The sequence below is a fragment of the Balaenoptera physalus genome (assembly GCF_965194825.1).
Source record: "Balaenoptera physalus genome assembly, chromosome: 6".
NCBI classification, from domain to species: domain Eukaryota; kingdom Metazoa; phylum Chordata; class Mammalia; order Artiodactyla; family Balaenopteridae; genus Balaenoptera; species Balaenoptera physalus.
This window is the reverse complement of record NC_138885.1, coordinates 130,839,704-130,856,667: the sequence shown is the minus strand read 5'-3', so window position 1 is coordinate 130,856,667 and position 16,964 is coordinate 130,839,704. Positions and strand designations below refer to the sequence as shown.

General features: G+C 41.0%; 1 protein-coding gene across 4 annotated transcripts in view; it reads left to right on the top strand.

Moving 5' to 3' along the window:
* Nucleotides 1–285: 285 nt before the first annotated feature.
* Nucleotides 286–16,964, top strand: part of PDE6D (phosphodiesterase 6D) — a 50,316-nt gene continuing 33,637 nt past the window's right edge. Inside the window, exons 1-2 of one of the 4 annotated variants that reach the window (XM_082466194.1) lie at nucleotides 286–539; nucleotides 5,494–5,542. In XM_082466194.1, the coding sequence (XP_082322320.1) occupies nucleotides 5,520–5,542 (23 nt within the window). In that variant the 5' untranslated portion in view covers nucleotides 286–539; nucleotides 5,494–5,519. Of the gene's footprint in view, nucleotides 540–606; nucleotides 626–5,404; nucleotides 5,424–5,493; nucleotides 5,543–16,964 lie in introns of those variants that run through there. The other 3 variants (XM_082466193.1, XM_082466196.1, XM_082466195.1) reach the window with 3 other exon arrangements.

Here is a 16,964-nt window from a genome sequence, read left to right as displayed (position 1 = left end):
TGGGAAGTGTAGTCTCCGCCACATCGCACAGGGCAACCTGCCGTTATCTCAGAGCCCTACTGTGCCCAGCGGCAGGAGCGGGCTCGAAGCGAGCCTCTGCAGATCTGAAGCCAACCCCCCGCTGCGGCAAACTCTAGGCAACAACACTAAATGAAAATTTTGTCCTACGGGACTTCCCGGGGAGGGCCCTTCCCATTGACGCTCTCCGTCCCCCTGCGAAGCCGCTGAGTATTTCTATTGGTTGATCAAGATGCCAATCGCCGAGGCGGGCTTTCCATTGGCTTCAGAGCGGGCGCTCCGAGGCTAGAGGGAAGAAGAAGGGATCAGGAGCGGGAGCTGAGGGAAAAGAGGCCGGTCCAGGTCTGGCCGCTGCCGCTGCTCGCCCGAGGTCTGCAGGCCGGGCTGCGGCTCAGTCCTCGGCTCCTGGGCACAGTCTACGAGGCTCCGGCAGGCCAGCGTGGGAGAGCCGCAGGCGGCGGCCGCCGCATCATGTCAACCAAGGACGAGCGGGCCAGGGAGATCCTGAGGGGCTTCAAACTGTATCCTCCCGGGAGCGGGGCTGGGCCTGGAGGACTTGGGAGGCGGCCGCTCGCTGAGGAGACGGGCCGGGGGCAGGCCGCGCCAGGTGGGCACCCCAGGAGAGGGCGGCGGGAAGGGAAAAAAGGAACGCCGTCCCAGGCCGCCGGCGGGACCCGGCGCGGGAGGCGGGGAAAGGGGCGTCCGGAGAGAGGGAGGGGACGTTGATGGGAGCCCCGTGGGTAGAGGCTGAGGAGCCGCGGAATTGGGCTGAGAGAGGGGCCGGGCGTCGGAAACAGGTGTCGGGAGGCGCGCTTGGGTCCGAGAAGAGAGGCCGGGAGGGGGTTGCGGCCCTCAGGGGAGGGCCGAGGGGGCGCGGTGGGCTGGCCTCGAAGCCTAGCTGCCTCTTTGGCGGGAAGCCCACCAGGGCAGCAGGGAAAAGTGACTTGGAGCGAGTGACCTTGTGTGGGACAAATGCAGACGCTGGTGTTGAACTCTCTCGGGCTCTCCCCTCCTCCCTCCCCCCCCCCCACCCCCCGTCTTGTTTCCACAACTTCTCTTGCTCACTTGCGGCTCTTTCCAGGGTTGGAGCGGAGGAAGGTGGGGACTGAGAATTCCGAGGTGGACCTCATCTTAACTCTGTCTTGGCCCTTGGAGGCACTGGACGGTCGCTGCTTCCCCCTCAGCTCCTCAGTTTTCTTTCCAGCGAAATGAGAACCCTAAATTTGTGCGTGCGAAGCCTTGAGGAGTTATGGTTTTGAACTGGGACTCCTGGCAAAGGTGTCTGCTCCCTCGATTTTGTGTGGTTAACGCGTAGACATGGTGGAGCTGTCCAGCAATTATTTGATGACGTTGGGGACACGGTAGCATTTAGCAGGATATAGAAATCATTGCCTCAGGCCCGTGGTGGTGCCGCGGGTGCAACCTTCTCCCCTTCCCGTAGTGAAGCTTTGTGTTTTAATGGAATGTTAATCTGTGACCATATGATGCAGATGAAAAAACGCAATCTCGTCCATTCCAGTCTTACATTTTCCTGCTGACCTTAATCTCTTCTTACATCCTATGGCTACAATATGGAACACTCTTAAATTCGTCTCTCAGTGACGTAGGGCTCCTCTCCTGGAGGTTTCGTCAAGCACCGTTCTCTGAGCTGCCAGTGTGTTTCCACAGTGTCCATTTCACCCCTGCAAATTTTAATTGCTTTGTCATAATCAGAAACCAAGTCGGTAGTAAGTTTTAGAACACAACAGCAAAAAAGTTACAGGAAGTTTTGGATGTACAAATGAAATTTTTCAAATGGAAGCCGACCTGCTGTGCTTTTTTTTTTTTTAAGGGAAGGCCTTTAAAAAAGGCCTTTACATACTGCCATTCATGATGAACTTTCAGTACTTTTATGCAGTGATGTTTAGTAACAGCCTCTTTTATAGCTCCGTGTACCTTCCCCTGTTTCTCTTCATAATAGTGCCTATAAGTAGATAAGCATGGCTGAAGTATTAGAAAAGCTATGACATGGATTTTATTTTTCCCCTAAGTAATTTATATTATTACTGAACGTTTATGCTGTAAACAGTAAACCGGAGACTATGGAGAATTGAGAGATTTCACAAGCCATGTTTTTGTCTGGAGTTAACATTGTTGCTGAAAGAGTCTTTTTAATGGCTTTTGAACATCCCAAAAAGGGAAAGTTTGAGCTTCTCACCTTCAGTCTTGGCTCTTGAACCTTGTTCAAGAGAACCTCTGGCTCTTCAGAAAGAGGCTAAGGGACAAATATGGAAAAGAATAGAAAGCAGAATCTGTGTCATTTAGTGCATCAAGAAACAGGTTTTCAGGGAAAATTTGACCTGGGCTGATTAAATCACAAGGGAAGCAGCCACCAAAAAACAGTTAGCATGGGAGCAAAGGAATGCTCATCCTCTGGTGGCCTTTATTGGCATCTGAGAATTAAGAGAGAAAAGGAAAGGAGTTCTAGGATTTGTTACTACCTTCAGGAGAAAATAAAATTAACGTTTTAGTAAGAAACTACCTGACTATTGTCCACCTTTTATTGCATAAATTGTTTTTCTGAACTTTCAGAGCATCTGTTTCTGAAGAATTTTTACTAAAAAAAGAAATCACCATTTTATTCTACCAACAATGTTGATAATACTCATTTGCCACATTGACTATGTTGGTCTTTTTTATTTTTGTCAGTTTGAACAACAGATGACATCTTTTTTTTTTTTTTTTTTTAAATTTTTATTTATTTATTTATTTTTGGCTGTGTTGGGTCTTCGTTTCTGTGCGAGGGCTTTCTCCAGTTGCGGCAAGCGGGGGCCACTCTTCATCGCGGTGCGCGGGCCTCTCACTATCGCGGCCTCCCTTGTTGCGGAGCACAGGCTCCAGACGCGCAGGCTCAGTAATTGTGGCTCACGGGCCTAGTCGCTCCGCGGCATGTGGGATCTTCCCAGACCAGGGCCCGAACCCGTGTCCTCTGCATTGGCAGGCAGATTCTCAACCACTGCGCCACCAGGGAAGCCCCCAGATGACATCTTGTTTTAATTTGTATTTCCCTGATGCCTAGATCCCTGGAGAGGTCATATAGGATAGTGGTTCAGTGCTATACTGGCCTGTAGAGCTATACTGTCTGCATTGGAATTCTAGCCCTGCACTCCTGGTTGTGTGTCCGTGAGCAGCTTCTTTAACTGCTGCCACAATTTCCTCTGCTGTAAAAAGGGATAAAAATAATACCTTATCTCCTAGGGTTGTTGGGAGGATTAAATGAGTTGATATCTAAAGCACGTAGCCAAGCTCCTGATGCCTAGTAAGCATTATGTATTAGCTGTTATGGTTGTTGTTGTTAGTAGAGAAGTCACGGAATCTTCTGTTTGGCCATTTCTTTTTCTTCGTGAATTGCTTGTTGGTATTGAATTGTTTATTTTTCTTACTGCCCTATAGGTGTTCTTTCTTGTAGTATCAATCCTTTGCCTGTATTGTATGTTGCAAATGTTTTCTCTCAATGTATTGCTTGTCTGTTTTTTGTTGAACAGAAATTTTAAATTATCACTTCAAATTCATCAGTATTATTCATGTGGCTTCTGAATTTTGTGTCTCATTTAAGAAGACCTTCCTTATCTTCAGGTTAATTAAATAGCCTATGTTTTTTCTCTTTGTAATGTTTAGCTCTTTAATCCATCTGAAATGTATTTACACAGATGGTATGTCGTAGAAATCTAACTTCCTTCGCTATTTGGATAGCCAGTTGCCCACTACTGTTTACTAAGTAGTTAGGCCATCCTTTCCCCTCTGGTTTGAAAGCTATCTCTGTCATATACTAAGTCTCCATAAGACATGGGTTTATTTTTGGAATATTTCTGTTTCATCGATCTATTTATCAATTCCCATTCCTTTCCTGTATGCATTAGTTCAATTATTAATAGTTTTATAGTATGATTTAGTACAGTTTACAATAGGATTGATATGTCATGAACAGAGTTATGTGTTTGAAGTCATATTATAAGTTCCTTGTAAATATTCATGCCCTTTTTATACAAATAGAAGCTTACCCATATGCCCATAATAGATACTCAGTAAGTATGAATAACATACTTCATAAATCAGGGATAGTCTTTGTGTCTGAGAGAATTCAACATAAACTTTTGTATTTGTCATAAGTCTTTTCAAAAATAAAATATTAAAAAAAATTTTTTTTTTGGCCACATGGGCTTGTGGGACCTCAGTTCCCTGACCAGGGATCAAACCTGTGCCCCCTGCAGTGGAAGCTCAGAGCCCTAACCACTGGACCGCCAGGGAATTCCCAAGACTTCTTTTTCACATCATCTCCACCCCTCTGCTTTTAGCTCATACACATTGAGTCTTACATTTCTTTCTTGTTTGTTAAAAACATAACATTTTGTAATTATAAACTAAAGTTGTGAATGAAATATTACTTGGGGAACAAGTATGATTCTCCTGCAAGCTTTTGAATTTGAGTATTTTAAGTAGCTGATATGGAGATTTTGTTTGGAAATCCTGCATTCCCCATTTCATTCATTCAACAAAGGTCTTTTGGGAAACTGCTGAACAGGCACTGTGCGCTTAAAGGACATAAAAATGAAGAGTCACAGACCCTTCTTTCCAGAAGTCTAACCATCTTTGTGTCTGTTTAGAAGGGATATCTTCAAAAGCAATGCATTTTTTAAAATAGTATTGAATTTTTCTTTTACAAACTCCAGCTACCTAGAAATGATCTTTGTTAATATTTCAATATAGCCTTCTAATGTAGCTAATGTTTAATGTGTTTCCTTTTATTAAAATGGAATCATAAGTATTATTTTGAAACTTTTTAACTTAATAAATTTACCACGTTCATAATTTTCGAAGATAGTTGCTTTCAGTTGCTTTCAGTGACATAGATTTGTCACTGAAAGTCTTTTTTTTTTTTATAAATTTATTGATTGATTGATTTTTTTTTTTTTTGGCTGTGTTGGGTCTTCGTTTCTGTGCGAGGGCTTTCTCTAGTTGCGGCGAGCGGGGGCCACTCTTCATCGTGGTGCGCGGGCCTCTCACTATCGCGGCCTCTCCCGTTTTGGAGCACAAGCTCCAGACGCGCAGGCTCAGTAGTTGTGGCTCACGGGCCCAGTTGCTCCGCGGCATGTGGGATCCTCCCAGACCAGGGCTCGAACCCGTGTCCCCTGCATTGGCAGGCAGATTCTCAACCACTGCGCCACCAGGGAAGCCCCTGAAAGTCTTCTTATACTAGTTTTTTAGTATAGGCTGTAATGCCCTGTTCAGCCTGTTCAAATTACTTTTTCCTCAACATAAATCTATAATTTTATTAATACCAAGAAACTGACACATTGCCATAAGAAAGGATTATGCTTTTATGATTTCATTATTTTTGATCCATCTGGAATTTGCTTGGGTATAAGGTATGAAGCAGATTTAATTTTTTTAAAGATTAGCTAATTGTCTCCATTTCTTTCTTTACTTATACTCCAGATATGAATATAATATCCAGAATATAAATGACTGCCTGCAAATCAATAAGGTAAATATTTAACTCAAAATGGGCAAAGGATATGAACAAATAGTTCACAGAAGAAAGATGCAAATGACCAATGAATAAATTCAGAGATGTTCAACCCTATTAAAACAACAGACTATCCCTTTTTTCCCAATTAACTGACAAAAATTTAAAAGACTGATAATATTCAGTGTTGGTAACTATTGCGGAAAAGGGATGCTTCATTTGCTCTGTGTGTGTGTGTGTGTGTGTGTGTGTGTGTGTGTGTGTGTGTGTGAGAGAGAGAGAGAGAGAGAGAGAGACCTTTATGGAAAGTAATTGATATCTATCAAAAGTTTACGTGTAAGTGCAGTAAAGCACAGAGCAGTCATCAATGGACTCTAGGTTCAGACTTTATTACCCCCACCACTGTGACCCAAGGCAGAGCACTCAAACTCTGAACCTCACTATCCGTTTCATTTCTTTAGAGGGTTGATATGAGGATTAAATGAGACTGCATATAAAATGCTTAGTACAGTGTCTCACACACAGTAATAAATGTTAACTGCTGTATTATTTTTTATTAATACTTAATATTATTAACGATAATAATAGAGTTAATATTTCTGTAAAACCACTTATTTTTCTGAGGTATAGCCAGTGACTTCATGCTATTATTCTCTTTCTAACTGAGCAACTGTAATATCTGTTTTGCCTCTGAAGAGATGATTCAATTGAGAAGCATTGATGTGTACCTAGTGTTTATCTTGTTTTCTAGCAACTAATCACATTCCAATTTATGGCAGGTGAGCAAAAAAAGAACCAGTTTGGCTCAGAAGGTTTCTGAAAGCACCTTTCACTTGTGTTCTTGCATTTCCTCTCCATAGTTTGCTCCTGGATCTCCCACATTCTCTTTCTCACAGCACCTTGATCTTTAACTTTACCTCCAGTCAAAAATAGTTGGCTTTACATCTTCTATTCACTTAGATTTCCTTGTTAAGAATAGTAGACTGTTGAACTTTTCTTGAATGTCAGTATTGCCTAAGAGGTGCCTTGGCCAAGTGTTAAAAGTGAGTCTGGGGTTTATAATTCCTAAAATATAGTTTTTATCTTATCAACCCAAATTTTGGGAAAGCAACCAAAACATACCACCCATATAGCCAATAAATACACAGACTGTGTTGATCACAGATTGTCTAGTAATAGACTTCATGTAGATTGTGATCAGTAGTTTGTTCTCCAGAATCCTCCTGCATGGGCTCCGAGAAGTTGTTATCGTTATCCTGAATGGATTAAATGACTATAACGTCCTATTGATTTTGTTATTTAGGATTTTTAAACAGGAATTGCTGCTTTTGCATTTGGGGGAGGAATTTGGAATATAATTAGATACTTATAGTCTTCTTTAGACCTTCTAAATTTCTTTCCAGGATTGTGTTTCTAGTGAAATATTATATTAACCTCTGGAAAAATGAAACAGTATGGTAAGACTCTCATGGAAAATTCTAGTTGTATCATCACTGTATTTCATAAAGGACTGTCAATAGGGCTGAGGTTTGCCAACTCTAGGTTCTTATTAGGCTTGACCTCACTTTTGCCTCACAGGCTTCACTTGTCAGCACTCTGCATCCACAAATCCCCATGTTAGAGGAGGCCTTGACTTCTTAAAGTATGGACCTGTCCCTATTCCTGAGCTTTAGCATCTTGTCTAGTAATCTGACTGTTCCAACCATTGCTTAAATGCTTAAAACTGAAATTATCAAGATTTTAGGAGCAACATTCTTCTTTTGCTTTTGATCTGCTGATAATTTTGAAGCTGAGAGGAAAAGCAAATATATTTCCTTATAGTCCAATATCCATAAAGACCTCAGTGGATTGGACTAAATAAGCACACTGTTTATAGAGGAATTTGCTTAGGCTGCAGTGGGTGGGGAGGGGTACAGCAAAGTGGAGCTGGTCCAGAGGAGAGGCACTTGAAACATGTCAGTACAATAACTGGAGAACTGAGGAGGATTAACCTGAAGATGAGTTGGGCAAAGGATATGAGTGTTCTAAAGTTTAAAAAACTGTTCTAGGGGCTTCCCTGGTGGCACAGCGGTCAAGAATCCACTTGCCAATGCAGGGGACACGGGTTCGAGCCCTGGTCCAGGAAGATCCCACATGTCACGGAGCAACTAAGCCCGTGCACCACAACTACTGAAGCCTGTGCGCCTAGAGCCCGTGCTCTGCAACAAGAGAAGACACCGCAATGAGAAGCCTGCGCACCACAACAAGGAGTAGCCCCCACTCGCCTCAACTAGAGAAAGCTCGCGCACAGCAATGAAGACCCAATGCGGCCAAAAAAAAAAAAAAATCTGTTCTAAAGAGGAAAAAGTAAATGTGTTCTGTGTGGCTCTCAGAGGATACAAGGTTAGAAGTTACAGGGGACAGAGTTTAGCCCAGTTTTAATAATTAGAGTTACCTGAAGAAAAAAATTGTTTCAGAAAATATTTTAAGCACCAGATGGATGCCTGTGTATCAGGAGTATTGCAGGAGGAAATTATGTACGCGTCAGATAAGGCATTGGAGCAGATAAACTCCAGAAGGACTCAGGAAATTATGTACGCATCACATAAGGCATTGGAGCAGATAAACTCCAGAAGGACTCAGGTCCTTTCAGCACTGCAAGTCTTTGATTTGGTGACAACCTTTCTTAGTTAACAAGGACTGTTTTCAGCAAGTATTTCTATTAAGGTATGTACTACACCTAAAATAGGCAAAACATTTTTTTGTGTGATTTGATATAATTAAAGCATGATATTGTTTCCTTTTTGTTTTTCAGACAACTCTTTTTAGATTAATACTACTCAGTATTAATGATATATTTTGTTTAGTGTATTGCGGATCCACTGATTTCAAAGTTAGGGAGAGCAATATTTGCCTCTGAATTTGGATAAAGTCTAGAGAACTAAACATAAATAGCTCTAATATAAATAACACTTTAAATATAGCCACAAGAAGAAAGGGGATAGCATAATAATACCTGACATTCTTGTAGTCTTTTTCAGTTTTTCAAAGCACTTTCACGTATTATTACATTATTACAACTCTACACATTATTATCCATACTTTATAAATGGGGGAAATAAGGATTGATGAGGTTGTCACTCAGATAAAGTCAGACCTTAATTTAAACCTTGGTTTGTCTTTCTACAAACTACTGTTTTCTATAGTATACCATGATTCCTCTCTGGAGAATTTATTTTTGTTACCATATTATCGATTTTGAGTTTAAAATTTTTCCTCAGTGTTTAAGTCACACATTTATTTTTCACTTGAAAATTATTCTCTTCCATAGTGATCACATCCCCTATATTCTTTGTTTTTTCTCAACTCTCAGATACAGAGGGCAGGATTTAGCTTGGGATAAGGAAGAAATTTCTAACAATTAGAGTTAGCTGAAAAAAGGACATTTTCCAGAAACTATTTAAGCAGCATGTATTTTTCTGCTAGGGCTGCCACAACAAAATACCAAAATACAACAGACGTTTATTTCTCAATAGTTCTGGAGGCTAGCAAGTCCAAAATCAAGGTACTGACTGATTTGATTCCTGGCTTACAGATGTCCACCTTCTCCCTGTGTCCTCACATGGTAGAGAGTGGATGGGCAAATTGTAGGAGTGATAACTATACCATGTGTGGCACCGCTACCTGTCTGACTGTTCTACTTGGAAAAGGTGGTTCATAGATGACTGCAAGAAAAAAAAAAATTTTTTTTAAGGGACTAAATCTGAGAATCAAGCCTGATCACTTACTTTCATGGAATAGGAAGTAAGAGACTTAAAAGCCTTTGCTTTTGAGCCACCTTCTGTGAGAAGGATAAAGGCAGAGGCCTTACTGCTGCCACTTATCTGGTGGTTCATTCAGACATTTGTTAGCAGGGTCTATAAGTGCCAGGTAATTTGCTAAACCCAAGAGATACGAAATGATAAGCCAGTTTCTATATCCAAAGAACTTTTATGAGGGAGGGAGGGAGAGACAGAGACAGAGATGATAACAATCAAAATATAGTGTGATAAGTGCCTAGTAGTATGAAGTACTGTGGAACCTCAGAAGTAATGTGGGACCTGCTGCTGGAGGTGTTCTGGAAGACTTCAGAATTGTCATTTGGATCGGATCTTGGATGATGAGTAGCTGTTGAGCAGTTTAATTTTAAAGATACTGGGGAGGACTTCCCTGGTGGCGCAGTGGTTAAGAATCCACCTGCCAACGCAGGGGACATGGGTTCGATCCCTGGTCCGGGAAGATCCCACATGCTGCGGAGCAACTAAGCCTGTGCGCCACAACTACTGAGCCTGCGCTCTAGAGCCCACGAGCCACAACTACTGAGCCCGTGTGCCACAACTACTGAAGCCTGCACGCCTAGAGCCCATGCTCCACAACAAGAGAAGCCACCGCAACGAGAAACCCGCACACTGCAACGAAGAGTAGCCCCCGCTTGCCACAACTAGAGAAAGCCAGCGTGCAGCAACGAAGACCCAACGCAGCCAAACATAAATACATACATACATACATACATAAGTAAAAATAAAGATATTAGGGAGTAAGAGAGGAGGGAAAGTGATGGCCTGAAAAATGAGGGAAGAGGGCTTCCCTGGTGGCGCAGTGGTTCAGAGTCTGCCTGCCGATGCAGGGGACACGGGTTCGAGCCCTGGTCCGGGAAGATCCCGCATGCTGCGGAGCAACTAAGCCCGTGCGCCACAACTACTGAGCCTGCGCGTCTGGAACCGTGCTCCACAACGAGAGGCCGCGACAGTGAGAGGCCCGCGCACCGCGATGAAGAGTGGCCCCCACTCGCCACAACTGGAGAAAGCCCTTGCACAGAAAGGAAGAACCAACACAGCCAAAGTTAAATAAATAAATAAATAAATGTAAAACAAAAAAAAAAAAAATGAGGGAAGAGAGGGTTTCAGAGGGGAGTTGGGGTCAAGAAGGAGGAAGAATGAGGATCAAAAACAAGTCCTTGAAATTGCTGGAAATTTCATTCACTCATTGAATATTTGAGACTACTGAAAGTCCCATAATACTTTGTAGGTCACTGGTGATCTTTTTGAGAATAGCAGATTTTGAGAATAGTAGCTATTTGGGGAAACAAATTAACTATCATTTGCCAAGATTAAAAAATGGATACTAGATGAGGAAATAAGTTCAGCAAGAATAGATTACTCTTCCAAGAAATCTGGTGACTTGAGAAAGCAGAGATTTAGGGGAGTAGCTTGAGTAGGTAGAGAGATTTTACTAAAGGATGGAAGTCACTTATTTAAGCTTATCCAGCTTTGTGCAAGTTGCTTAACACCTGTAAAACAAAGATGCTTGCTCTGTCTGCCTTACAGAGGTGTTATGAAATTTGAGTGGAATAATATATGCCAACTAACTTTAAAAACTATAGCGCTATAGATGTATTATGCTTACTATTACATTGTTAAAATTATTTATCTTTGTTTCGAAGTTCAGGGTTGCTTTCTATTTTGCAAATTTGTAAGTTTCAGGTTTTGGGGTGTTGATAAAGGCAGAGTCTTAGTGATCCTTTTTTTACTCCAGATTAGACATTTGAAACCTTCTTCACAATTCTGGGAAGTAATTATGGCTGTTGGAGTGATAGCAAAATAAGCCCCCTACAAGACACGTATGTCCCATTTGAAAGCCAAAATCATCTTTGGCTTTGCTTTTTTTTTTTAAAGATGGTTGTAATTTGAGGAAGTTGATTTCTCAATACTGTAGCGTTTTTAAAGCTAGGTAAAATTCAGGATCTCCAAATGTGGATTTCGATAGGATTTAAGGTAATATCCCCATTCCTCTGAATAATGTATAAGAAACAGTTGCTGATCCTTTTGGGAATGCACCTTAGGAAAGTGCCTTCTGTTATCTCTTCTTCGATCAGGAGGTTCTGGGAAGCAAATAAAAATGCAAAGGGAGTCTCTATGAATCTCTTTGGTTATGTCTATTCTAGTTTGTTTCTGAGCAGTTTCAGGCACATAACTGCACATATATCAGTAGAATAATAGACCTACTAGAAAAAGAAAGGTTTGTTTCATTGTTTGACTTTGCTAGTGAGAAGACTGTGTTATGTTTCAAATAGCGATCTTTTTCTCATTACTAAATTTCTTGCCTCCACTGTTTCCCAGACCAGTTTGAATTTTGATTGTATGCTTTCCAAGCATAGTACCTCTGCCAGGGCCAGAGTATTATTTCACAGGCATATCACCACTGATTACAGTGCTGCATATTATGTTTCAAAGATACTGAAACCAGGTTTCTCAGGGATCCATTTATGTTTTCTCACCTTGTCCCCATAAATAGGAAAAATACCGCAGGGAAAAATCACTTGGAACTTATTGGTCAAAGAAAGATGTTTAAATGCCCATCAATTAGAACTGGTTCTTAAAATATACTAAAAAATAGGATGCTCTGTATAACCAATGCTACTGCAGGAGGAGCCTAAGAGGAGGACTTTGATATTTAAGAATTAATGAAAGTGGGAGTAGGAGAAGGAAGTGAGTTCAGAGAGTGAACAAGGAGGAGAGAGTCTGAGAGGGGAGAGATCATAAAGGCAGAGTGTTAAAGGACAGAGAACAAGAACAAAAAGAAAAAAACACAACCAAAAACTAGGTAAGCAGAGCCAAGAAAGACATTCCTATGATGAAAATGTTCGGGATACCACTAAACAGAAACTCCCTTTGTTTACTGCTGGTCATTGCAGCTGCTTCCACCCCAGAGGAATGAGGGGGAAGTTTTTCTTCATGCCTGTGACCTTGGTATTGGAGCTTTGCCTCCTATTACTCAGGTCTGCCATAGTAGACATTAGCATATGTCATTTGTGCTTAGTCAGCCATTCTGCCTGAAAATTCTAGCTACCTTGAAACTCCTCAGACTACAGGTGATGAGCCACATGCCCATGTATAATTTACAGGTCCTCTGCCAAGTCGTGAATCCAACTTCAGAATGGGCTTTTAAACTCGAATGTGTTTTTACCTGCAATTTAGCTTCCTGACTTAACTGTTCTCCTTAAGGAGAATGGGGGTTTTTTGGTTTGTTGCTTTTTGGTTTTCACTGAGCTCCAACTCTAATCTGGCCTTTCCATAGCCTGCTGAACCCTGAATGAGCAGCTCTCCTTGTTTGGCTTCTAGACACTCTTCAGTGAGCCTTGATTTCTGGTTGCTCAGCCTGAATGAGAATTCTAATCAACCCCTCTGACTTGCTCTCTGATGCTCAGTGTAGTTTAACACATATTTGAGAGGCAATTATGTGCTGAGCACTGAGAAGAGAAGGATAAATAATATAGTGCCAATGGAATTTGACCTGCAGACTTATATGCACGGTATGTTCTGATAAGTACTGTGACGCAAGTATAAACAAGTGTGCAGGTATACTGAGGAGGAATCAAAACTTTGCCTCAGGGTGTATCAGGGAACGTAATCAGAGAGGTTGACAATAGCACTGGGTCCTTAAGGAGAGTACTGGAGGGTGGGATGCCCATTCTGGTGGGAGCGGAGCATGGGTCTGCTAAATACTCAAGCAAAAGAAGATATTGTCTTTGGGAAGTAGAGCAATTAGGGATGGCTGGAGGATAGGCTGTGCCTAGGAGCTAGGATAGGAGGTGACTGGAGAATACAAAGGAAGGCAGAGACTAGACTCGGTGTCTTCCTTCCTCCAGTAAGCCTTGAGTTACCCTCTTAACTTCTTCACTCCAGACTTATAGCAGTTCATTATACCTGCTACCCTCCTGGTTGCCTGTTGATTTCCTGTTCTTTATTAAATTGTCCTTTCTACTTGACCTGCCTTCCTATCTCACCCGTCTCCATTGTTCTTTTAACCTATTATTAACTTACAACCTTTTTTAAAAATCAGTATTCCCAAACCTATTTACAAAGCCTGAACTTATATGTTCCTCAGAAATGTGTGTGTCTGAGGATGGAAGTATTTTTATTTTTTTATTTTTGGACAGTCACATAGCATTAACCATGCCCATGTCAAGCAAGAGCAGAGGTCTTTCTGTCCTCTAGAACAATGCTTCTTAAACTATTACTGGTAACAAACCAGGTTTTTACTTCTAATCCTTTACAGACTGATATTTTTATAAAATAACTAAAATGAATTATTAGAAAAATGACATAGAAAATAAAAGTCAAAAATTTTATTATTAGAATCAACATTCAAATTACTCTGCTAAATTGCTATTAAAATTTTTAAATACTTGTCACATACATGCACTACCAAATGTAAAATAGATAGCTAGTGGGAAGCAGCCGCATAGCACAGGGAGATCAGCTCGGTGCTTTGTGACCACCTAGAGGGGTGGGAGGGAGACGCAAGAGGGAGGGGATATGGGGATATATGTATACGTATAGCTGACTCACTTTGTTATACAGCAGAAACTAACACACCATTGTAAAGCAATTATACTCCAATAAAGATGTTAAAAAAAATAACATTTAATTTAAAATAAATAAATACTTGTCGCAAACTGGTATCCAATGCCTTCACAAACCAGCATCAGTCTGTGGACCATATTTTGAGTGACACTTCTATAGAATCCCCAGTACAACTTGTGCCTGATACACAGTAGAATTCAGTGCATGTTTGGGGAATAAATATGTGGATGAGAAGGTTAGCGTGATTATAGTAGTAGGAGGGGAAAAATGATAGTGGCAGCTCTCTTTGGAGAGTTGAAGGGAAATGATTTAGTGAGAAAGTAAAGAGTACTGTAGTAATGTTACCCTCCATGTAAAACAAACTTTTTGTCATCACTCTCTGAGCATTGTTCCTTTGGCTCTCTAGTGAGGCAAATATGTACTAGTAAATCACCTGTGTGAATTCATGAGAAATATTAGTTTTGATCTTGCCAAAAAATATAAAAGTTACTCTGAATGTTTGCAGAAAAAATGTCAACCTGCTTATCTGAACTAGGTTTTAGGAGCAGTTCTACAGTTGGCAAGGATTGATTTCAAATACTAACCCCTGCTCTTTAAATGAAAGTATTTCTCTGTGTTATAATGTGGACCATACTGCCAAATGCTTTCCCTGCCTGAGATTTTCTCATTTCCTTTTGCATCTTCTCAGAAGATTAGCTGAATAGGATAAGAAGTCTTTATATCAAAAACTTTGTAATAAACAAGCCTTCTATGTCAATTAAGATAATTTCAGATTGCTTATAACACTGCAGATTTTCAGTACTTAAAAGCAAATTGTAAGGTCTTGAATCTCTTTCAAATAAGGAATTCATGGCATCATTCAGGAAATAGAAAAGCAAGAGGTGTACTTTTTAGTATTTGAACACATAGCTGCATTTCAAGGAGATCATTAATTTGAAATATTTAATTAATTGAATGCAACTTATAACAGGGAAGTTTTATTATCATAAACAGAGTTTTGTTTCCATTGTGGATCAGTTAAGTCAGCCCTCCATATTCGTGGGTTCCACATCCCGGGATTCAACTGCATATCAAAAATATTCAGGAAAAAAAATTCCAGAAAGTTCCAAAAAGCAAAACTTGAATTTGCCATGCCAGTAACTATTTACATAGCGTTTACATTGTATTAGGTATTATAAATATTCTAGAGATGATTTAAAGTATGCGGGAGGATGTGCATAGGTTGCATGCAAATACTATGCCATTTTATAAATAAGGGTCTTGAGCATCCACAGATTATAGTATGACAGGGGTCCTAGAACCAACCCCCTGCAGATACTGAAGGACAACTGTACAGCATCAATAACTCAATACATAGTCCTTATTCTCGACTAACCATATCCCAAGAGAACATTGTTAGGAGAGGCAAAAGGACAATTTCTGTGGAATATTTGGGGATCTGCCTGCCTTTCTCATCCTCTCATCAGTTTCCTCAGCTCTTCTAGCGCTGGAGGCCTGTCCTCACAAAGATACCCAGCACCTTGCAGCTGCCTGAAGCCACTTCTTTCCAAGAGTATGTAGTGTGGACAGGCCTCTGCCTGAATGCGAGCTATGTTTACTAGCTGTGAGTTCCTGAGAAAGGTGTTTAACTTCTGAGAGCAGTACTGTTTCATGTGAGTGTCATTATTAAGTGAGATAAGATTGAAAAATAGAAAAGAGAGGGGCTCTTAGGACAGTGCTTAGCATGTGCATTGAATGTGGGTACTCAGATATTAGTTCTTTTACCCTGCCTCCTCTTTCTTTGAAAGACCAGCTTTAAGCGATTGATGTAGCCAGATGCCAGATAAGGCTGGAAATATTATTCACCTTTTCCCTGGCCTTGTGTCTGCAGTTATCAAGTTGAACAAGACTGCTAGGAAGCTAGCTCTGAGAAAGGCAATAGTTAGGACTTTCTTTATCTGTCTGCACTGGTAATGAATCATAGATTAAGAATTATTTGACCTTTACAGCATTGTTAGGCTACTATAATCAGTGGGGTTTCCCTTAGCCTTTGGAGATTTTATAGAAACTCAGAAGAGAGACAAGAACCTCAATCTGAAACTGATTTCTTTTCCCCCAATCCTGACTGGACTGGATGGCCCAGCAATACCCCTTACCATTTGAATGTAGAAGAGACCAACCCTTCAACTAGTACTAGATCTGTTATCTGGACATTGTTGTGGCTTTATTGATTTGATATAGTTAGAGTGGTTCAGTAATTTCTGGAAAGCTTGCCTAAGCTAAAAGAAATTGTGTCTCTAGGCACAGAGCCTGTCCTCTGTAAATATGTCATCTATCCATCAAGGATATGTAAAAGATCAAGAATCAGGGACCCCCAAAAGTAAATGAGTTCTGACCTGTGGAATACACTAACAGCATTATCTGAGCTGGCATTCCACACCAGAAGGCATCCTGTATTCTGCAGTGTTTGAAGTGCCTTTCTAGCCTCGTGTCCTGGAAGAACTGCTTGTCCTGTACCACAGGCTTAGGGATCATGACTTACTCTTCTTCTGTCCCCCAGTCTTGAGTAGTTTCTCCCTGGTACAGACTGGGCATGCAGGAGGCCTATTTATGTCATATAAATGTTAAGAGAATGGATGTTGAAATCAGGTACTCAAAAACCAACTTTATGACTTATTGGCTTTGTGACCTTTAAGCGTGGTACTTGCCATCCCTAAACCACAGATACCTCATCCATACAAGGGCTATAATAATAATACCTATTTCATAGGGTTGTGAGGATTAATTTAGATGTGAATAAAGCACTTAGCCAGTATCTGGCACTCAACACATGTTAACTATCACCATTATACAGTAAATAAGTGCTGAATATAAGGATCAGTGGGACTATTATGGTTGTGCATGATTCTGCCAAAGATTCTTACATCCCAGAGATGTGTAACATGAATCATCTGGCATCAGAATTCTTCCATTTCTTGGTAAAGTCTTCCCCTTTAGTTTCTTCTGTTTATTTAAACAGAGGTTTTCTCAGATATGGCCCATTTGATAATGTCTGATAAAGTGTACCAGCTGATTCA